Source organism: Dipodomys spectabilis, unplaced genomic scaffold (assembly GCF_019054845.1).
Source record: "Dipodomys spectabilis isolate Male_0828 unplaced genomic scaffold, ASM1905484v1 ptg000486l, whole genome shotgun sequence".
In the NCBI taxonomy this organism is placed as follows: Eukaryota; Metazoa; Chordata; class Mammalia; order Rodentia; family Heteromyidae; genus Dipodomys; species Dipodomys spectabilis.
This window is the reverse complement of record NW_024871163.1, coordinates 26244-48666: the sequence shown is the minus strand read 5'-3', so window position 1 is coordinate 48666 and position 22423 is coordinate 26244. Positions and strand designations below refer to the sequence as shown.

The 22423-nt window shown below is 67.7% G+C and overlaps 2 protein-coding genes across 3 annotated transcripts in view; both read left to right on the top strand.

Annotated features, from left to right (window-relative positions):
* The first annotated feature begins 2806 nt into the window (after nt 1-2806).
* On the top strand, nt 2807-10965 carry Nudt14 (nudix hydrolase 14). The gene is given in 7 exon segments (XM_042669162.1): nt 2807-2920; nt 5818-5860; nt 6404-6469; nt 6573-6699; nt 6701-6808; nt 10674-10804; nt 10807-10965. Coding segments are annotated over 7 exon segments (714 nt in total). The 5' UTR covers nt 2807-2839; the 3' UTR covers nt 10965.
* Nucleotides 10966-15057: 4092 nt separating this feature from the next.
* Nucleotides 15058-22423, top strand: part of Jag2 (jagged canonical Notch ligand 2) — a 30549-nt gene continuing 23183 nt past the window's right edge. Inside the window, exons 1-2 of one of the 2 annotated variants that reach the window (XM_042669166.1) lie at nt 15058-15128; nt 15269-15619. In XM_042669166.1, coding sequence (XP_042525100.1) covers nt 15069-15128; nt 15269-15619 — 411 coding nt within the window. In that variant the 5' untranslated portion in view covers nt 15058-15068. The remainder of the gene's footprint in view (nt 15129-15268; nt 15620-22423) is intronic. The other variant, XM_042669167.1, reaches the window with a different exon arrangement.

The following is a 22423-nucleotide window of genomic DNA, read 5'->3' as shown; positions in this document are numbered from 1 at the left end:
TCCTATCTTCAAGCAAAGACATGCCCTCTGTCTGTTGTGGGGCTTGAACACGGCCTGGGCGCTGTCCCTGAGTTCTTCAACTCAAAGCTGGTGCTCTACCATTTGAGCCACAGCACCACTTCTGGTTTTCTGGTGGTTCATTGGAGGTAAGAGTCTCATGGGCTTTCCTGCCCAGGCTGGCTTTGAACTGAGATCCTCAGATCTCAGCCTCCTGAGTAGCTAGGATGACAGGCGGGAGCCACTGGTGCTCAGCGAGACGTGCCCTTTGGAAGGAAGGGGCCCGCAGGGCATGTGTGCCCCATCCCAACACAGGCTGAACCTCTCTAGACAAAGGTGGGGAGAGACCTCGACACGGCTAGATGGGAAGCTGACCCTGGAGCAGATGGGGAGCCAGGCAGCAGAGCCGCGGAAGGGATTTTGGCAGGTCCCTTGTCCCTCCAGGGAGGTGTGAGGAGCGTGGGGGGCCTGCCTGGTGCTGTAGATGGTTTCCACATGCCCCAGGGGACATGTTCTTGGAAATGGTGCTCTGGGGCTCGGAAGGGGAGGCCTCTGCAGTGGCTGTGCCTGCGGGCATTCACTGGCCAGCCCCTTGTGTGCCACAGGGCTGGTGCCTGGATGCCACTTGCCCCAGTGTGTCTGCCTGGACACACAGCAGGCAGGACGACCGGGCCTAGAGCCAGGACGGACAGTGCCCGAGGCCTGCCAGGTGCCTGGGCTCCCAGCCCTTGGCTCCCTGCCTTCCCAGCTGCCCTTCTCCCCTGGGGTCTTCTTGCTGCTAGGTCCCTGGGCAGCACCCTTGAGTTTCGGGCCAGGGCCTGGGCCTGTGCCTGGATGTCAAAATGTTTGGAAGAATCGGCGCTCTGCGGGAAGCCATTGTCTACCTCTCTCCTTGCCCAGGCTGCAAAACACTTCCCAGGGCATCCCTCAGGCTGGGGCTCGGGACGCCCTACTCACCAGTGTTCATTTACAGTCTCCAACACTGGCCCCAGGCTGCCCGCCCCACAGGGGCCTTTCAGAGGTCTGCCCTCTGCTAGGGGCCCTGGTATCCTCCCTCCTCCCCGTCCTACAAGCCCCTCCCCCTCTGGGCTCCCGCACACCAAAGCCACTCATCAGCACATCGGTCACCTGGCCAATGGCCTAAGTGCCCTGAACAGCCTGCTCCCAGCACATGTGGCCCTGGCCTCCACCGGGCGGCCAGCACTGCCCGGCACGCAGACCCTCAGCTTGCTAACAGGACAATGTGGCTGCTGTCTGGCAGGAGGAGAGGGGCTCGTGTGGAGGGGGCTCTGGCTGAGGCTGACCGGTGTCCAGTGCCCTGGCTGAGGCTGACCAGTCTCCCCGTCCCGCACACCCATGGCAGGAAGTAGCCCCAGCGGGAGGAAGGAGGCGCAGCCGTGGCCTCTTGCCTGGGGTCTCCTGGCACGTGGTGACAGGTAGCTTCCAGGATTCTGGAAGCAGGCCAGGGATGGAACGCCTCCCGAGGGCTGGGGAGACACCCTGTGAGCCACGCGATCCTGCTCTCACTGCTGGGCAGTGAGCCACAGGAGCCAGGCTGGCGGGGGTAGGGGGTGGTGGTGGGGGCCTCAGCCGGCCTGGGGGCCTCAGCCGGCCAGGAGGGGGTTCTCGGCCGGCCTGGGGGTCTCAGCTGGCCAGGAGGGGGTTTCCGGCGGGCCTGGGGGTCTCAGCTAGCTGGGGGGGGGGGTTCTCGGAGGCCGGCTGGGACCAGCCCCGCACCGGGACCCTGGGACAGCCCTTCCTCTCCCCGCGGCCTGCACCCCAAACCCCCGCGCGCCCTCGGCCTGCCAGCCACAGCTGCACAGGCCTCGGCCAGGCGGAGCCCCCGCCCTGCGCGCGAGGCCCTATCGGCCCCTCCGGGAACCAGGGCGACCCGCACCTCTCTCGCGCGGCCGGGCTCCTGGGAGCGGCAGGCCGATGCTGGCGCCCCGCCCCGCCCCGCCGCGCCCCGCCCCGCCGCGCCCCGCCCCGCCCCGCCGCGCCCCGCCCCGCCCCGCCCCGCCGCGCCCCGCCCCGCCCCGCCGCGCCCCGCCCCGCCGCGCCCCGCCCCGCCCCGCCCCGCCGCGCCCCGCCCCGCCGCGCCCCGCCGCGCCCCGCCCCGCCGCGCCCCGCCCCGCCCCGCCCCGCCGCGCCCCGCCCCGCCCCGCCGCGCCGCGCCGCGCCCCGCCCCGCCGCGCCCCGCCCCGCCGCGCCCCGCCCCGCCGCGCCGCGCCCCTCCCCGCCCCGCCGCGCCCCGCCCCGCCGCGCCCCGCCCCGCCGCGCCCCGCCCCGCCGCGCCCCGCCCCGCCGCGCCCCGCCGCGCCCCGCCCCGCCCCGCCGCGCCCCGCCCCACCCCCGCCGCGCCCCGCCCCGCCGCGCCCCGCCGCGCCCCGCCCCGCCCCGCCGCGCCCCGCCCCACCCCCGCCGCGCCCCGCCCCGCCCCGCCCCACCCCCGCCGCGCCCCGCCCCGCCCCGCCCCACCCCCGCCGCGCCCCGCCGCGCCCCGCCACGCCCCGCCCCCGCCGCGCCCCGCCACGCCACGCCCCGCCACGACCCCCCCCCCCCGCCCCGCCGCGCCCCGCCCCGCCGCGTCCCGCCCCGCCCCGCCGCTCCCCGCCCCGCCGCGCCCCGCCCCGCCGCGCCCCGCCCCGCCGCGCCCCGCCCCGCCCCGCCCCGCCCCGCCGCGCCCCGCCCCGCCGCGCCACGCCCCGCCGCGCCCCGCCCCGCCCCGCCCCGCCACGACCCCCCCCCCCCCCCCCCCCCCCCCCCCGCGCCGCGCACTGGGCATGCCCAGAGCCGGCCCCGGGCCCGCCAGGTCCCGACCGCGAGGACGCTGACCGCCGCCATGGACCGCATCGAGGGGGCGGCGGTGGGCCCCTGCGCCAGCTCGCCCTACCTGAGGCCGTTTACGCTGCACTACCGCCAGGTGAGGCGCCCGCCGGCAGCGCCCCGCCGTCCGCCGGTCCCCGGGCCGAGGCCGTGGGCTCCGCCCCGTGCCAACCGCCCCGCCCCGAGCCCCGCCTACCGCAGCCCCGCCCACTCGCCCGCCGTGCCCCGCCCACCGAGGCCAGGCCCCGGGCACGCCCCCTGCGATGCTGTGCCCCGCCCACAGCGCCAGCCTAGGCTCCACCCACACACCCGGCCTCCGTCCCCCGCCCCCCCCCCCAAACGGGCTTGGCATCTGCACCCCAGGCTCCCCACGCCTGGCTGCGGGTTCGCAGACAGGGTGAGCTCCTCCCTAGGGGACCCCAGAGCGGCGTGGGACCCCTCGGGGCCCCAGGGCTTAGGGAAGGCCGCGGGAGGGGTCCCGGAGGAGGAGGAGGAGGTTGAGGAGAGGAAGGAGGGTCCAGGCAGACCGGGCCACCTCCCCGTGTGGTTCTGGGCAGCAGGGCCTGGCGCGGGCCTGTGTGGACGAGTCCCTGCAGCCTCCTCTACTCTTCCCGTCCTTCCCCTCCTGGCCACCTTCCTGACGGCTTCTCTGGCCAGCCACCCTCACCTGCTCACGCTGCTCACAGGAACACGGGCCTGGGTCAAGACAGCCCCTCCCTGGGCCTGCACCAGGTCAGTCAGTCCAGAGCTGTGGGCGTTTTCTACCTCCTGGACTGGAGTGCCCTGTCCCTCCCTGTCATGGCCAGGCCTCCATGTGTTGCCCATCCTGCCCGAGGCTTCTGTTCCTCCCATTTCCCACCGTGGTAGTCTTGGAGGATAGAGCAAGGTCAGTTCTGGTCCAGGAGGACACAGCTAGGGCCAGTGAAGAGGCAAAGATGGAGACTTGGGAGGTCCTTTTGCTTTCTCTGGTCTGGAGTGGGGAGGCTTTTGGACATGGGGCTGTGACTCAGCCCCCAAGAGCCAGGACCCAAGGCAGTAGTACGGGCAGGTGCTGCTTTAAGCATGCAGCTGCCAAGACCCGTGCGAAGCGTTCTTCCCAGGTTCCTGGGAAGTGTGGTGTGGGCACTTCTGCAGTCTTGGCCAGTGGCCGATCGCCTGTTTCCAATGACAGCAGAGCAGAGCTGAGCAGGCAGAGCCATGATAGGGGCAGGAGCAGGAGGACACTGGCTTGGGCACTGTTTGCCACTGGGCATGAGGGTTGCTGGTTCTGGGACTTGAGCTCTGGGCTTGGGCTCTGCCCCTCACTCTTCAGCGCAAGGCGAGCGCTGGTTCTGGGGCTTGAACTCTGGGCTTGGACGCAGTCCCTCAGTTCTTCAGCTCAAGGCAAGCGCTCTACCACTTGAGCCATAGCACTGCTTCCAGTTTTCTGGTGGTTTATTGGGGGTAAGAGTCTCACAGAGTTTCCTGCCCAGGCTGGGCTGGCTTTGAACGGTGATCCTCAGATCTCAGCTTCCTGAGTAGCTAGGATGACACGTGTGAGCCACTGATGCCCGGCTCATTTTTTTTTTTTTTTTGCTGCATCTGGCAAGAGGAGGCCTGGATAGGCAGAAGACATCCTGAGCAGGATGAGGCCCCCTAACTGCCTGCCTCGGTGTGCCTTGGTCAATAACCAGACCTTCTACTCATCTTGCTGGAACTAAGGGCCTGACAGGGCTTTTGATCTTGAGCTGAGAATGTCCTGGGACTTGACCTGTTCTAGGGAGCTGTGGGGGTGGGCATGGAGGGGAGGAAGGGGGCAGTCCTGGAGCCTTCCAGGACGGGTGGCTCACCCCAGGTGGCTGGATGTCAGGCAGGTCTGGGCTCGCCCCATGGGGCCTCCTGGGCAGCCTGACCTGTGCAGGACACTGGCTCTCCACTCCCCTTGGAAACCAGGCTGCTGCCACCTGCCCAGGATGCACGCCTCCGCTACAGCCAAGTTCGAGTGGGTCTTGCTGACCTGCTGGGCCTTGACTTGCTGATCTGTGGGACTCTCCTCACCTCTGTGCCTCATCCAGGAAGCCCTCTATAGGGCTGTGCCTTGGCCTCTGGTTGTACAATAGGTCTCCTGGGCTCAGGTAGTTTCCGAACCGTGGCCTGGATGGAGCCCCAGCATCTGTGGTGAGCTAGTCATGGCTCAAGACTGAGCGGGAGACTGAGTGGCAGGTGACCTGCACAGGTGGGGCATGGGCAGAATCCAGGTTGAGTCTCATCAGCACAAACTCTTCAGGGAGTGATGGCCACTGTCTGCTGCAGCCCCTGGGTGGGAGCCTGCCCTGCCCAGGTGGGATCCTGGGCCCCCCAGCATGTCTCCTTGTGGGACCACAGCAAGTCTGGGTCCTGGCCTGGTTGTGTACCTGGAAGATGACCCTGCCAGCTATATGAAGTCTGAGGAAGGGGCCAGGGTTCTGTTAGTGTTGGCCCTGGCTCACCCCTGCCCCGTGAGTCCTGTGTGGACACTGGAAGCCTGTCTCACCTCAGCAGAAGCTATCTAGGTCAGAGGCGTCCCCCTGTCCACCACATCACCAAATCCAGCAGTCCTGCAATGCGGTCAGCCTGGTGTGGAGCCCAGGGAGGCTGGCCAGCCCCTCCCTCCCGTCGTCCTGTGGACCTGAGCCCTGCTCTGCACCCTTGGTGTCCTCCCAGCTCTGCCTGTGATGGTGCCGTGCCCTCTCTGGGTCTCATGGGCCTAGCCACCCTGTGGCAGCCCCCCGGGCCCGGGGGGACCTCTCCTGTGCACACCCCTATCCCAGAGCCTCAGGAGGCCGCTGGCCTCTGTCCAGCCAGGTGGCTGCTTCCTCCCTCACCCCACAGTTCCCCACTTCCAGTGGACGCGGGCAGTGAGCAGGTCCCCCTGGCTGGCAGCGGTGGGGTAGGTCTGTCTGGCCCTATAAGCCCCACGTAAGGCATCTCTGAGCCGGCAGCCCGTGACCCTGGCTGCCATCTTTCCACTTTCAGAATGGTGTCCGGAAGTCCTGGGACTTTATGAAGACATATGACAGGTGAGGGCCAGGTGTGGTGCTGGGCTCGGTGTGGTGCTCGGACTGACCCTGGGGCCTGGAAGTGTGGAGCCCCCACCGCCAGCCTCTGCTCCCTTCACAACTCTTGTCTTATTGTGACGATTACTACATTTACGCTTTTGCAGTTCTGGAGATGGACCTTAGGGCCTTGCTTTCTCTAGGCAGGCTCTCTACCACCCGAGTCCCAGCCCAGCCTGCAGACAGGAGTCTGACCTGGTCGCAGGGAGGCCAAGCCACTGCCCTACCCCAGCACCTAAGATGTGGACTGGACAGCCATTGGCTTGAGGGCCTGGCTGGCGGCCAGACTCCTTCCACCATCCCACTGCGGCCCGCCCAGGCCCCCAGCGGGTCCTCGGCGCCCCCATCCCCTCATGGGACCCCAGCAAGTCTGGGTCCTGACCCTGCCAGCTCTATCTAGCCTGAGGAAGGGACCGGGGTTCTGAGGCTGGGGGACAGGGAGGCATGCTGGGGAATGAGGACGGGCCAGAGCCACCGTGCGGGGCCACGGCGTGGCGTCTGCTTCTGTGTGACCGTGCTCATGTTCAACGCTTCTCGAAGGAGCCTGGTGCTGGTGAAGCAGTTCCGGCCAGGTGAGGCGCGCGGCAGGGCGGGGGCATCCTGAGTACAGGTGGTGGGGGTGGCCGGGCCAGTGGGGCGCTCAGGTGAGCACCGTGGGGCCGTTCGTCCCACCAGCCGTGTATGCGAGTGAGGTGCAGCGCCCCTTCCCCGAGGCCTTGGCCGCCCCAGCCCAGGGTGGGCTTCAGGAGCTGCCGCTGGCACTGCTCAGCTCTGTGGGGGTGACGGTGGAGCTGTGCACCAGCCCTGGACCAGCCGGGACTCCCGCCGGAGCAAGTAGCCTGCAAGGAGGCTTTGGAGGAGTGTGGCTACCACCTAGCCCCCTCTGACCTTCGCCAGGTGGCCACGTACAGGTGAGGGTGGGGTGGTCGGGAGGTGAGGGCGGGGTGGAGGTGAGGGCGGGGTGGTCGGGAGGTCAGGGCGGGGTGGAGGTGAGGGTGGGGTGGTCGGGAGGTGAGGGCGGGGTGGAGGTGAGGGCGGGGTGGAGGTGAGGGCGGGGTGGAGGTGAGGGCGGGGTGGTCGGGAGGTGAGGGCGGGGTGGAGGTGAGGGCGGGGTGGAGGTGAGGGCGGGGTGGAGGTGAGGGCGGGGTGGAGGTGAGGGTGGGGTGGTCGGGAGGTGAGGGCGGGGTGGAGGTGAGGGCGGGGTGGAGGTGAGGGCGGGGTGGTCGGGAGATCAGGGCGGGGTGGAGGTGAGGGCAGGGTGGTCAGGAGGTGAGGGCGGGGTGGTCGGGAGGTGAGGGCGGGGGGAAGGTGAGGGCGGGGTGGAGGTGAGGGCGGGGTGGTCGGGAGGTGAGGGCGGAGTGGAGGTGAGGGCGGGGTGGTCGGGAGGTGAGGGCGGGGTGGAGGTGAGGGCGGGGTGGAGGTGAGGGCGGGGTGGTCGGGAGGTCAGGGCGGGGTGGAGGTGAGGGTGGGGTGGTCGGGAGGTGAGGGCGGGGTGGAGGTGAGGGCGGGGTGGAGGTGAGGGCGGGGTGGAGGTGAGGGCGGGGTGGTCGGGAGGTGAGGGCGGGGTGGAGGTGAGGGCGGGGTGGAGGTGAGGGCGGGGTGGTCGGGAGATCAGGGCGGGGTGGAGGTGAGGGCAGGGTGGTCAGGAGGTGAGGGCGGGGTGGTCGGGAGGTGAGGGCGGGGTGGAGGTGAGGGCGGGGTGGAGGTGAGGGCGGGGTGGTCGGGAGGTGAGGGCGGGGTGGAGGTGAGGGCGGGGTGGAGGTGAGGGCGGGGTGGAGGTGAGGGCGGGGTGGTCGGGAGGTGAGGGCGGGGTGGTCGGGAGGTGAGGGCGGGGTGGAGGTGAGGGCAGGGTGGTTGGGAGGTGAGGGTGGGGTGGAGGTGAGGGTGCGGTGGTCGGGAGGTGAGGGCGGGGTGGAGGTGAGGGCAGGGTGGTCGGGAGGTGAGGGCGGGGTAGAGGTGAGGGCAGGGTGGTCAGGAGGTGAGGGCGGGGTGGAGGTGAGGGCGGGGTGGAGGTGAGGGCAGGGTGGTCGGGAGGTGAGGGCGGGGTGGAGGTGAGGGCAGGGTGGTCGGGAGGTGAGGGCGGGGTGGTCGTGAGGTGAGGGTGGGGTGGTCAGGAGGTGAGGGGCGGGGTGGACAGACGGGCATCTAGTCTGGAGGAAGACACAGGATGCAGGGAGGGAGAAGGGACGCAGGCAGGTTCCTCTTGCTTTCAACCCGTGGCTGGAGGAAAGGTGGGGCACATGTGCCTTAGGTGCTAGGCCGGGTGGGACCTGGGGATCCGCAGGGCTGGGTCTGCGCCCCCAGCCTGCAGCCGCAGCCACGAGGAGCCAGGCCCCAGTGGCAGCTGCCGCTGACAGATGCCCCACTTCCTGTGGGATTAAGCCCTGGGTGCCGGGGGTGGGTGAGTCACAGCTCTCTTCTCGGTGTGGCTCAGGAATGAGGAGAGGCTGTCTTGGGCCACGGGCCTCTGGGGAGGGGGAAGCCCGGGCACCCCATTCGCGTCCCTATGGGCCTGCTGGCTAGGCAGTCTTTGCAGGACAGGCTGCTGGGGTGCAGCTGTCCCTCCCTTGGAGCCCTGGCCCAGGTCTTGACCCCACCTGGGGTCCGGGGAGAGGGTTGTGTGGTGCCCATCATCCAGCTGAGGGGGTGCTGGCCTCTGGGCGCCTTTCTGGAGGGCTGGGTGCCCTTCTACCTGGGAAGGGCCAGATGTCTCTTCTGCTTCCTGTCACTCGCTGCTGAGCCTGCCACCTGGCCGATAGCCCTGGCTGGAGGGGCCCAAGTTGCAGGGTGGGTTTCCCTGGCAATGGGTTGGAGGCCTTGCTTAGTCTGGGCTGCCTGCAGGGTCCTCTGTGGACGGCCAGTGCTTGCTGCCGGCTCTCCCCAGAGAATCCAAGGGCCAGGCCTGGCTGAGTTCAGCCAGGAGGCAGCTGTGGAGCAGCCGGGGGGATTGGGGATGGGTCTTGCGGAGGTTGGAGGGCCAGTGGAACAAGTAGCCCTGGCTGCAGTGGGTCCGTAGACTGGGCCTCAGGCTCTGCCTGACTCTGAAGGTGCTGGGGAGCCTAGCAGTCTAGCCAGCGGGCATCCTACTCAGACATGAGCTCTGGGGAGGTCATGGCGCCTGTCCCTGTCAGCATGGGGGGTCCGTCCGTTCCATGACAGAGTAAGAGGCTTCCTATCTGTGGTCCTGGAGGTAAGCCAGACTACTCACCCACCAGTCACATGTGGCAAGCCCAGGAAGGCCAAGTACCAGCTGACGACCTGAGTGAGTGAAAGCAGGGGCTGGGGATACAGGCTGGAGACGCCACAGGCTGGCTGCGTCCATGAAGGGGCAGAGGGTAGCCATCCGGAAAGGGCGTGGGGATGCAGAGGGGACTGGGGGGCCCGCGTCGGCCCTTGTGGGGAGGAAGGCATGGGCGCGTCACCATTTCTGCCCCCAGGTCTGTGTGGGACACTTGGTCTCCACACCCTTTGGGCCCCGGCTATCCTTGGTTGCGCACCACCCGGCTATCCTTGGTTGCGCACCTGGTACCCTGACCCAGACTTCTCTTTAGATTCCCTGTGCCGCCCCGTCCCGTTCCTGGCCCCTCCCACCCTTCCTGGCCCCTCCCACTCCTTCCTGGCCCCTCCCACCCCCGTTCTGGCCCCTCCCACCCCTTCCTGGCCCCTCCCACCCCCGTCCTGGCCCCTCCCACCCCGTTCTGGCCCCTCCCACCCCATCCTGGCCCCTCCCACCCCATCCTGGCCCCTCCCACCCCATCCTGGCCCCTCCCACCCCTTCCTGGCCCTCCCACCCCTTCCTGGCCCTCCCACCCCTTCCTGGCCCCTCCCACCCCGTTCCTGGTCCCTCCCACCCCATCCTGGCCCCTCCCACCCCTGTTCTGGCCCCTCCCACCCCGTTCTGGCCCCTCCCACCCCTCCTGGCCCCTCCCATCCCTTCCTGGCCCCCCCCCCATCTTCCCACCCCAGTCACTCCTCTCAGCACTGCTCTTGAGCTCTTCGTCCTGTGCGTCAGAGGCTGGTAGTCTGCAGGCCCAGCTGCGTCAGGCCTGCCGCCTTTGCCCGTTTCCCAGCCAGCCAGGGGTCCCGGGTATGGATGGCCTGGGCGTTAGAAGGGAGCTTTGGGCTCAGTCTGCAGAGGGGAGGCAGCCCCAGGAGCTTACCGGGTGGGGCGGGCCTGGCAGGGATGCCAGCCACCCGCTCTGGGACTTTTGGTTTCTGTGGGTGTGAAGTCTGTCCAGACGCTTGATGTGAAGTCCAGGGTCTCACCTGTCAGGGCGCTCAGCCAGATCCAAGATGTGTCCATGTCTGGGGTCCTCTTCCCAGCTCACAGGACCGTTGCCAAATTTTACTATGGGCATGGACAGAAGCCGTGTCTCCTTGCGGGCTGTTGGCCGGGCCTCTCAGCTGCTCTGGCTTCTGCCCCGGGCCTCTACAACATGGCAGGTTATGTATCCTCTGGGCCAATGGACAGCAACTCTCTGGCCATGGCGCCCTCTCTGATGAGGTCTTAGGGTTACCCTCAAGGAGCCTGGGAAGGTCCCAAGTCTCCTCTACACAATCACACCTGTTCTGACACGAACCATGGTGGAGTTGTGGAAAGCATGCCGCTCGAGGGGACAGATTCCAAGGACCTGCCGACCAGGGTCCGGGTCAGGAGGGCCTCAGGCAGGACACTCAGGGTCCTGCTTGCTAGAAGGGCAGCAGTGCAGAGTGGGTGACCGGGTGTGTTACAGGTGCTTTGCTGAGCATTTCCCTGGGTCCTGTCTCCTCCTGCAGGGCTGGAGTGGGACTGACTGGCTCCAGGCAGACCATGTTCTACGCTGCGGTGACAGACGCCCAGCGCAAGGGACTGGGTGGAGGTGTGGCGGAGGAGAGTGAGCTCATTGAAGTTCTGCATCTGCCTTTGGATGTGCCCAGACCTTTGCGAATGACCCCGACGTCCCCAAGACACTTGGCGTTATATTTGCCATCTCTTGGTTCTTCAGCCAGATAGCCCCTGACCTGGGTCTCCAGCGAGACCTGGAGGTCCTTCCTGCCCAGTTGCCCTCCACCTTGCAGAACCAATAAAGCATGCGAGGTTTGGCCAGCGGCCACTTCTGAGCTCTGTGACCTGGGATGTCCCCAAGTGGGGGTGTGGGCTCCCCTGGAGGCTTGCAGGTAGTCGTTCTGGGGAGCAGAGGCTGGCAGAGGGCTGGGGACAGAGCAGGAGCCCTGCAGGAAGGCCCTGCAGCAGCTTCTCCCAGGCAGGGGAAGGGGTGCAGGGCGAGGCTGGCTGTGGGCTCAGGAGGGCTCGGTGTTCAGGCTGTCAGAGCCTGAACACTGAGAGGAGGGGCTGCCCTGCTCTGACTTCTCGGCTGGTGAAGGACCCCGCTGAGGGGTGTGCTGGACTCTTCCCCGGATGCCGTAGGGACCTCACTCAGCCAGCGGAGGACGAGGAGTGTGCGGCCTGCCCAGGGTACGTGCGCAGGCCAGGCCTGTGTGGGTATGACCTGGGTCCTGGCCTGCGGGTGTGCGGATGTGCAGTGCACACAGCTCAGAGCCGCCCTCTGGGTCCCGGGGTGCCTTGGGGTGGCAGGAGGGCTGCGCAGACCACAAGCAGGCCTGGAGTCATTTAGGGAGTGAGGTAAGGCTTGATTGACCCTTTCAAGTCTGGTGACCCGGCCTGGCCCTTCCCCAGAGCCCCTTCTCCCAAACGCTAGGTGGTGGCTCACTGACCTGGACCTGCTCTGTGCCTCCTGTCCCCCCTTTGCCCCCCTCCCCCCTCCCAACCCAGTGCCCTGGGACCGGGCTCTGAACTGAAATGGTGCAGTCCTCAGGGTTGACAGACAGCCCCTGCAGGACAGGCTGGAGCACCCAACTCCGCGTGGCCCCACCCCAGGGGCTCAGGCCTCCGCTCCTGCCAGCCCACACAGCAGTACAGGGCACGGGCTGGACGCCCCGGGGGCCTGGCGTGGAGGCAGCGCCCCCTCAGGCAACGCCACCTGTATACAAATATGGGTCACAACCCAGGTGGGGCCTCCGCCAGGTGAATGGAGGGGCGGTAGGTGTGCAGTGTGTATCCAGGGGCGGGCAGCAGTGGGCACATAGCAGCTCAGCTCCGCCCCACCCAGAGAAGGCCCAGCAGGACAAGATCCTTAGGACAAGAGCCCAGCCCAGCCCCTGCTGCCCCTGCTCTGCCTCTCTGGTGCTCACCCTGGGACCCAGGGCCCCCTGGTGACCGGCAGGCCTTGCTGCTGCCTCAGGGACTTGTGGGGTGCTGCGTGGGGCAGCTGGCTCTGAAGCACCCTTGAGAGGGCTCTGAACACGGGGGGTGGGGGGTGGGGGGCAGGCACCTGGACTTGGGTGCAGTCCAGGCCCCTTGCTCTGCGCCACAGCCCGGTGGGCAGGTCAGAAGGCGCTGCCGCTGGGCCTAATGGAGCTGGCATCGATTTCCCAGCATGGGGAGGGGGGGCTGTAACCGGAAACTCCCCTCTCTGGCCGCTATATTTAGCACCATCGGACATGGGCGGAAGCTCACTCCCCAGCCCAGCCAGCTCTGTCCAACCCCTGGGCTGTCTGGGCAGCAGCAGTGCCCTGGCCAGGCCTCGTGGCTCTTCTACCTTGCACAGCTGGAGGTAGGGCAGCCTGGATCATGGCGGAGGCCTTCCCAGGAGAGATGGGGCAGGTAGCCTGGATCCAAAGTGTAGGAGCCAGGGATTCGCAGTCCTAGAGAGGCCACAGCATCGTTTGAAAACTCTGCAGGCCCACAATTCCCTCTGTTCCATTCTGGGAAGCCACCCTGGGTCCAGCGACCCCTCCCTGCAGAGAAGCCCTGGGGGCCTGGTTGGTGCTGTCTCCCCCCACCATGAGGAAGTGTGGCTTCTCCCACACCTGGCTTCGCGTGGGCACCCCCCGCCTGGGTGGGGCCTGCACAAGGCAGGAGCGAAAGGGCACTTTGGGGGGAGAGGGTTTCTATACCTGGCAGGTGCCACTGTGAGTAGGAAGAGGCTGGCCCTTCCTGCTCACTGGCTGCTCTGGCTGTAGGAACAAAGGTCTTACTCCCTAAGGGCCCAAGGAAGGCAGGAGGGGCTGGAGCAGGGTCTCTGCTCTGCAGGCCAGACCAGTGGACAGGCCCCAGGGAGACTGTGACCCTACCAGAATGAGCCTGTGTTCTGGGCTAGACTCAGCCACACAAGAGCCTCCCTGAAGCAGAGCTAGCCTACTGGGCTCTGCCCTCTTGGCAGCAGGAAGCCAGGAAGATGGACGGGGAGAGGTAGAGAGGGGACTAGATCCTGGGTCCCATTTCATGCCAGAGCTCCCCCTGCTCGGTCTCTGCCCACCCACAGGCCCTGGGCTGGCCACAATCCCCTCTCACCTACATGACAGCATCTCCACCTTGCTCCTCTGCCCCCAGCCCTGCAACCAGGGATGTAGGTGAAAATGTAAGGCTCTGTGTGATCCCGCCCAGCCGCGGTGCGGCCTCCCCTGCCTCGCAGGCTGTGGTCACCGCTGGCCTGGCTTGCCGGCCCTGCCTTTCCCACATAGGCCTCTTCCCCCCTGGCCCCCCCTGCAACCTGGGGACACACTATGGTTAGTCTGCAGTATTGGAGTCACGATCTGTCAATGGACAGAAAGCGGCCTCGCAGGCTGCAGGGCAGCAGCAGGGATGAGCACAGAGCTGCTCTCTCCTGATGACTCCTCCACCACCAGCCAGAGTGCAAGAGGCGGTATCACGCAGAGAGCAACCAGAAGGCTCTGAGCACAGCTCCAGTTCCCTTATTTGGTGGGGGTCTCTGTGTGTGGCCAGGCCTGGTTTGTGTCTGGCCCCCACCTAACCTGTCAGCCCACACGCCCCAGGGGGCTCAGGTGGGGTGTGTGTGCCCGGGTGAGCAGACCGGTGGTAGTGGGCCTGGGGCCTCTGGCTCCCGCTACAAACCCTAGAGGGCCGATGGACGGGGCTGCTAGGCAGGAGGGGCAGGTGAGCCTGGTGTGCTGACCCTCCCGGGCGGAGGGCCTCCTGCCGCTGCTGCCCCAGCGCCTCCAGCGCCTCCACCAGGCTACACTTGTGCTTCCCAAGTTCCTCGCTGTCTGCGGCGGCGGGACAGGGGCTGTGATGGGGGAGGGGTGGCCACGCCGGGGCCAGCTTGAGGCCATCCCACGACCAGGGTGACCACCGGCCCCGGAGAGGGGAGAGGGCCCTGCCGGGAGCCCGGGAGCCCCCGGTACGGCCCGCAGAGGGGTCTGGAGGTCAGGGAGGTGATGGTGGTGGGGACGCGCGGAGCGGCGCGCCTTCGGGGGCGGGGCTCGGCCCTGAGCCGCCCCCGGGCGCGCACGGGGCCTTCAGCGCCAGTTCCTCCCCCAGCGCAGGCCCCCGGCCCGCCTCGCCACGCGCGCGCACCCAGAGCATTAGTCGGCCGGCCGCTCGGGCCCGCGCCTCCGAGGGGAGGGGGCGCCCCCGGCAGCCGGCGCGGAGGTGGCGGGGGTGCGGCCGCGCGGGGGGCCCGGGGCGCGGAGGCGTCGGCCGGGCGGCGCGCGGCCCCCGCCTCGCCGGAGGCCGGGCCGTGCCGGGAGTGCGCGGCCGGCGGCGGCCCCGCGGGGACCCGGGCGCTCCGGCGGGCGGGGGCCGCGGCGACCTCGGCGGGCGCCCGGGAGGCCCCGCCCGGCGGGGCGCCGGTGCAGGCCGAGGCGCGGCGCGGCGCCCCCCGCGCAGGCCGCGCCGCGCCGCCGGGAAGCTCGGGGCGCCCCCGGCACCCCGGCCCCACCCCGCGCGAGGCCCCGCCCCTCATGCATATGCAGGTGCGCGGGTGACGAATGGGCGAGCGAGCTGTCAGTCTCGTCCCGAACTTGTTGGCTGCGGGGCTGGGAACGCGGGCGCGCAGAGCCGAGGCCGGGACCCGCCGCCGCCGCCGCCGCCGCTCCGCCGCCGCCCCGCCGCCGCCGCGGGGGGAGCCGGGAGGGCCGCCGCGGGGAGGGGGAGCCGGGCGGGCCGCCGAGCGCGGCCGCCGCGAGCCGGAGCCGCCGCCGCCGCCGCCCCTGCGCGCCCGCCGCGCCGCCCGCGCGCTGCGCGACCCCGCCCGCGCCGCCGGTGCCGCCGCCGCCTGGGCGCCGGGCTCGGAGCGCGGGCGGGCGCCGGAGGCCGGCGCGGCGGCCGGAGCGGGCGGCGGCGGGGCCGCGGGCGGGGTCGAGGCGGCGATGCGGGGCCGGGGGCGTCTGCCTCGGCGGCTGCTGCTGCTGCTGGCGCTGTGGGTGCAGGTGAGCGGGGCGCGCGGCGGCGGGGCGCGCGGACGGGGCGCACGGGGCGGCCTGGGGCCGGGCCGGCCGGGGCCGCGGGGCGCGGGGCCCGCCGCCCGCCCCCGGCCCGCGCCTCCCGCCTCCTCTGTCGCCCCTCGCAGGCGGCGCGGCCCATGGGCTATTTCGAGCTGCGGCTGAGCGCGCTGCGGAACGCGAACGGAGAGCTGCTGAGCGGCGCCTGCTGTGACGGCGACGGGCGGACGGCGCGCGCGGGGGGCTGCGGCCGCGACGAGTGCGACACGTATGTGCGCGTGTGCCTGAAGGAGTACCAGGCCAAGGTGACGCCCACGGGGCCCTGCAGCTACGGCCACGGCGCCACGCCCGTGCTGGGCGGCAACTCCTTCTACCTGCCGCCGGCGGGCGCTGCGGGGGACCGAGCGCGCGCGCGGCCGCGGGCCGGCGGCCCCCGGGACCCGGGCCTCGTCGTCATCCCCTTCCAGTTCGCCTGGCCGGTACGTGCGCCCTCCCCCGCCCGGCCCGCCCCCTCGGCGCCGGGGCACCGGCGGGGGGGGGGGGGCGCCGCAGGTGCGAGCCGCGGGCGCCCAGACGGGGCGGGGCCGGTAGGGGGCGCCGCGCGCGGGGTGGGCGCGGGGTCTCGCCCGGCCACGTGGGCGCGCGGGGGCGGGCGCGGGGTCGCGGCCCGCGGCGTGTGCCCGCGTCGCCCCGCGCGTGTCTGTCTGGGTGGGGAGGCGCGAGGCGCCTGGGGCCGCGGAGGCCTGCGCGCCGCGCGTGCTGGGGCTGGTCCCGGGCAGGCCCCGGCGGAGCGGCCGGGCCCACAGCCAGCCTGCGCCCGCCCTGCAGTTTCCTGGATGCCCCGGGGGCACGGACAGGGCTCGGCCCTCGGCCGGCAGGGCCTAAGCTGTGTGTGTTGGCAGAAGAGTCTGCGGCCCGGAGCCCCTCGGTGGCCCTTTGTGGCACCGCTGCCTGTGGGTGTGTTGATGTGCTCGTTACTTTCTGAAGGGCGGGAATCCGCGCAGGGGATGTCCTGCCTCCTTCGGCGGTGAAGCTGGGGCCTGTGCAGGGCCAGCTGGCTAGGAGTCGGCCGTGGTGGGACCCAGCAGCGGGCAGAGACAGAGCCCAGGGCTGCCGCTGCCTGGATCCCGAGCTGGAGAGGGCCGTGGACAGGGAGCCTTCTAGTGCTTTGTCCCCTTTCTGGTTCTGGGCTCAAAAGATCCTGACCTGCTTGGTCGCCATCAGTGGGCCTGGAAATGGGTGGGGGTAGGAATGACAGCTACCCTGGAAGGGGTTCCTGGGGTGGAACTCGGGTCAGGTGAGCCTGGAGGAGGCCTGTGTGCAGCCTGGACCTGGGGACTTTCCTGGATGCAGACCCTGCTGCCCCAGTGGCCAGGAGCTACGGGAGTTCATCCACCTAGTGACCTGGTCCTGAAACAGATGGTTCAGAGCCAGGCCTGGCCAAAGCTGGGCCAGCAGCCGCTCCCCTGCCCAGGCTCTAAGCACCAGGTTGTTGCCTGGCCCCTCTGCTTTGTCTTCACCCCTTCTTGGATTCCCCCCCCCCAGCCCTGCACCTCCATAAAGGTACTGCCACAGTCCTCCAGCTCTCCCCTCCCCTCCCCTGTGTCGGCTGGATTCCCAGGCTGGCCGAAGTAGGTCCCCAAATTGGAGAAGGTAGGAGCAGGCCTGGGAGGAGCCCAGGCAGTTAGGGTAAGCCCCACCCCCACGCCCCCACAGGCACCGCAGGCAGGTCTGAGCAGGGCCTGCAGCCTGTCATCTGCACTTGGGCCCAAGCCAGCGAGGCTCCAAATCGCTACCTGAGGATGTGTTTTCTGCTCGAATTGGCAGCAGTGGTGTGGGGGCAGGGAGGCCCTGGAGGAATGGGGCGGGCCAGCGCGTGTCCCGTGTGGCTCTTTGCCCCTGTGGCTGGCCGGCTGGGATGGGATGGGATGGGATGGCTCTTGCTGTCCTTGGCGCCTGGCTCAGGTCTTAGGGCCATCTCTCTTTCTGCTCCCAGCTATTTCCTTCAGATGTCCCAGCAGGGGACAGGATCTGGGTGGAGGGCCAGACCCTAAGGGTGTTGGCGTGTTCAGAGGGCAGTTCTGGCGTCCTTGTCCCTCTTGGGGCACACTGTGGCTGCCAGGTGTGGAGCCTCCTGGGTGGGTGCAGTCCTGCGGCCGCGCTGCGTGGCTTGCGGCAAGTGCAGCTCTGCCCGTGAGCTGCGGTGCGTCAGATCTGGGTGTTACTGGTGCACTTGGCTCCCGCTGGAGACAGTAGATGGTGTTGGGGCCTAGACAGAGGCTTCAGTGGGCAGGTAGAGTGGACTCTGTCCAGCACAGCCTGGGACTGTCTGGCTCCCTGGGGCAGCTTAGGAGAGTTCCCTGTAGAAGGACGACATGTAGGAGGCCAGGCTCCACATACACTCTCCTTGCTATCCACGGCCTGTGGCTCTGTGTCTGTCTCAGGCTCTGCCGTCTTGTGTGGGTGAGCCATGGGGTTGCTGAGTTTGTGGGGGTGGCCCCAGTGAGGGGGCTGCCGCTTTCTCCAGAGCACACTCCAGATGGCTCTCAGGAGGCAGTGTCCTCCTGGGTTGGCAGGGTGGAAGCCATGTTGGTTCTATGTGAGCACTCTGTGGGTGTGGCAGGTGGCTGATGGACCGTTCAGAGGAGAGAGAGAGTGAGAGCGAGCGAGCGAGCTTTCCTTTGGCAAGCACAGAGGGTCAGCTATGTCTGTATAGCAGGAAGGTGGTTAGCCCAGCTTCAGAGCCCAGGAGTTCCACCCAGGGCAAGGCTCTGCTCCCTGGCCTCCTTCCTTGGAGCTAGACCACACTGTAGGTGCAAAGGGTTAGTTGTATGCTGGAATGGCTGGGTCTGGACCCTGTGGAAACACTGAGGTGGGCCTGGGGCTGGGTTGGTTCTGATGGCTCCGGCATGCTGGAACAGGGCCTTCAGCAATGCTGGTTGGTTCTCTTCCCCCAAGACAGGTCCCAGTGCCCTGATGTTGAGGCCTCCTGAGGTTAGCTGTGGGGACCGCAGTTCAGGCCCATCCTAGAGTCCTCCCTAGATTGTCTAATCCTCCTCCCTCCAGCCATCCAGCATGAGGCCAAGGTCTCTGAGAGGTAAATGGGCAGAAGAGTGTAGGTGCTGTGGTGGGCCAGCGGTGTAAGCACAGGGACGGGCTGGTGAGAGTGGATGAGGGCCTGGCCCTGAGCCCTGCGTGCCCCACCCACCACAGGCCTCTGCTCTGTGTGCTGAAGGGCCCTGTCCCACTCTCCCTGCACTCCTTGGTAGAGCAGGGGTCCTGCCTGGTGTGGGCTCCACCAGGCTGTTTCAGCCTGGTAGGTTGAGGGTCTTGCGCAAGGCTGTGGTGTGGGTCAGGGTGGGGCTCTGTCAGTGACCAGGCAGATAGAGGGCGTGCTGTCAGGGAGAGCTGACCAGCAGCAGAGGAGCTCGAAATGGATGTCTTGGCTTTGAGATCGTGGGGGTGCTCTGGGTTGGTGTGAGCGCTCTGGGTTGGTGTGGGTGCTCTGAACTGGTAGTGTGCATCTGGGTTTAGTGTAGGTGCTCTGGGTTGGTGTGAATGCTCTGGTTGGTGTGGGTGCTCTGGGTGGTTGGTGATGTACATCTGGGGCTGGTTGGGAAGGTATTGTCACTTGCTGGAATCCTCTCAGGTGGCTCTAAGGTATCTAGGTGGGGTGCCCTGGGGAAGCCTGGCAGGGCCTGAGCTAGAAGCTGTGCTGTAGGCAGGGTCTCTACTCCAGAGGATCTCTGCGCTCCATCCTGAGCGAGCTGGTCTCTGTCACCATGTTCCATCCTGAGCTAATGTCTGTCCCTGTCCTGAGCTGGTGTCTGTCCCCATCCTGAGCTAACGTCTGTCCCCATCCTGAGCTGGTGTCTGTCCCCATCCTGAGCTGGTGTCTGTCCCCGTCCTGAGCTGGTGTCTGTCCCCGTCCTGAGCTGGTGTCTGTCCCCATCCTGAGCTAATGTCTGTCCCCATCCTGAGCTGATGTCTGTCCCCATCCTGAGCTGGTGTCTGTCCCTATCCTGAGCTAACGTCTGTCCCCATCCTGAGCTGGTGTCTGTTCCCATCCTGAGCTAACGTCTGTCCCCATCCTGAGCTGGTGTCTGTCCCCATCCTGAGCTGATGTCTGTCCCCATCCTGAGCTGGTCTCTGTCACCATCCTGAGCAGGTCCCTGTCACCATCCTGAGCAGGTCCCTGTCACCATGTTCCATCCTGAGCTGGTCCCTGTCACCATCCTGAACTGGTCCCTGTCACTATCCTGAGCTGGTCCCTGTCCCCATCCTGAGCTGGTCCCTGTCACCATCCTGAGCTGGTCCCTGTCACCATCCTGAGCAGGTCCCTGTCACCATCCTGAGCTGGTCCCTGTCACCATCTTGAGCTGGTCCCTGTCACCATCCTGAGCTGGTCCCTATCCCCATCCTGAGCTGGTCCCTGTCCCCATCCTGAGCTGGTGCCTATCCCCATCCTGAGCTGGTCCCTGTCCCCATCCTGAGCTGGTGCCTGTCCCCATCCTGAGCTGGTCCCTGTCCCCATCCTGAGCTGTTCCCTGTCCCCATCTTGAGCTGGTGCCTGTCCCCATCCTGAGCTGTTCCCTGTCCCCATCCTGAGCTGGTCCCTGTCCCCATCCTGAGCTGGTCCCTGTCCCCATCCTGAGCTGGTCCCTGTCCCCATCCTGAGCTGGTGCCTGTCCCCATCCTGAGCTGGTCCCTGTCCCCATCCTGAGCTGGTCCCTGTCACCATCCTGAGCTGGTCCCTGTCACCATCCTGAGCAGGTCCCTGTCACCATCCTGAGCTGGTCCCTGTCACCATCTTGAGCTGGTCCCTGTCACCATCCTGAGCTGGTCCCTATCCCCATCCTGAGCTGGTCCCTGTCCCCATCCTGAGCTGGTGCCTATCCCCATCCTGAGCTGGTCCCTGTCCCCATCCTGAGCTGGTGCCTGTCCCCATCCTGAGCTGGTCCCTGTCCCCATCCTGAGCTGTTCCCTGTCCCCATCTTGAGCTGGTGCCTGTCCCCATCCTGAGCTGTTCCCTGTCACCATCCTGAGCTGGTCCCTGTCCCCATCCTGAGCTGGTCCCTGTCACCATCCTGAGCTGGTCCGTCTCCATCCTGAGCAAGTCCCTGTGCCCCTCTTGAATTGTCCCCTGTCCCCTCATCCCATCCTGAGCTAAGCGTGAGCAGCTGCTGAGCCAGCTGCAATCCCAGGTGAACATGAAGAGATGGGGACCCCGTTTTCAGTCACTACCCGGGGTCCCCATGAGTAAGGCACCTGGGCAAGGCCCTGCCTTCTCTGGTGTGGAGCATGGACATCTGGGCTCATTCATGGGTCATGGGTGGGCCTGCCGTCTGCTTGTGCTGTGGCCCTGTCCCCAGGGGCGGGGGACGTCCCTTGGGTGACAATGGGTTGCATAGACCTGGCCTCTCCAAAGCTCAGGTTTCATGAAATGTATCTCTGCTAGGGCTTATGGTGCTGGTTCTAAGAGCTGCTGTTCTGTGGGATGCTGAAGGAGCCGGGTGGACCTGGGCTCTCGGCTCTGGAGGCCTAGTCCACAGGGAGCCTGAGCTTCGGCTGCCTTGGATTGTGGGGTGTCCTGGGCAGTGAGGTGCTGGGGCCGGAGTGCCGTGCACCTGTTCTCATGCCTACTTTTTCCATGCTTTTGGGCTCCTGCCCTGCCAGGCACGTTGGGGGACTTGGAGCCAGTCAGAAGATGATGAGATGAACTTAGGCTGGGGGGTGTCCTTGGGGCCGCTCAGGCTACGCTTATGGGAGGAGCACAGCAGGACGTGGAGCAGAGCCCTCTTGCTGGAGAGGCCTCTGGAGGTTGGGACACAGGTGGCCAGCCAGGCTGGTCTGGAGGGAAGTACCTGGTTCTACTGTGGCAGAGGAAACTGCTCTCTAATCTGCCCCTTATCCCCGTCCTCTGGTCCCACAGCCCATGTGTCCCCACAGAACTCCAGCCCAGAGCAGGGTCCCTTCCGTGAGGTAGGATTAGAAGTGATGAGCCCCGCCCAGCCACGGCTCCGGGCCAGGTGACCACTGCCCTTTGCTTTGCCATGAAGGGCGCATCCTGGGAGGCTGGCGGGCGGCCTGGGGCTGTGGTGGCAGGTGGGGCCGCTCAGCCAGCCTGCCGGCTCAGGTTCTCCAGCTTCCTGCCGTCCAGGTGTAGGGAGCCCAGCTGGCGGGCGGCAGGCAGGAGTATGTCCCTATGGGAGCTGGTAACCGGAGCCCTAGGCTCGGGCTGAGGGGGAGGTAACTCTACCTGTGCGGCGGGCGTGGGTTTCCTGGGAGCGGGGAGAGGCTTCTGCCCACCTGCAGCCCAGGTGGGTTCTGCTCGTGGGAAGCCCAGGCCTGGGCTTTGCCTCCGGTGCCGGGCCTGCAGCTGGCTCTGCCTTCACACGCCTGGCTCTCGGCTGGCTCCCTGTGCCCATCTACAGCCAGACTGTGGTCAGTCCCTGGTGGCTACCCCTTTTGCCGGGCATCAGCGATGCCAAGGAGCCGGCTGCTCTCCCGGCCCGTGCTTCCTTGCGGGGTTCCCTCACGCCCTGCAGTCACCCCGTGCAACTCCTGCGCCTCCCTGGTTTGCGCCCTGCTTTCTGTGAGCCCAGCTCACGGGGTCAGGGTCGTGGTGTCTGGCCCAGGCGCCATGCAGGAGTAGGTGGGTGGTGGCGCTGGAAGGGAAGGAGCAAAGTGAGGCCGGGAAGGGCTCTGGTGCCCGCTGTCGCTAGCGAAAGGCCAAGGGCGGCAGGCATCCAGACGCCCTCCCGGAGCCCCTGCCACGGGGCCTGCCTGGACACCTTGCACAGTCTGGGGGGCCCAGGGGAAGAGCAGCGGCTGGTGGTCCAGAGAGGGCTGTGACCAGGATGGACAAGGAGCAAGCCAGACTTCGGAGCTGGGGTTGTGGTGGCCCATGGAGCCAGGGCGGCTTCCTGCACCCAGCCTGGCTGCTGGTGGTGTGGGTCCGGGTAGAGGTGGAAACTCAGTCCTGGGCTGGGTGGGCCTGGAGGACGAGGGAGGAGGCAGGCCTGGGGTTGAGAGGAGGCTTGCCCGCCAGGGCCTCCGCTTCTTGTCAGGGGAGGGCTTACCCTAGTGCAGCCAGGCCTCCGGCTTCAGGCCCTGGTTGCCTGAGGGTTACCACGGGGCTCACTGGGGGGCTGCGGCGGCAGCTGGTGGCAGCACCCTTTGGCCAGGGACAGAAGGACCAGATGGCCGGGGCTGTAGCAACCAAGGACTAGGGTTGTGCTAGCAAGGCCCAGGGCCTCTTGGGCCTCAGTTTCCCCATCTGT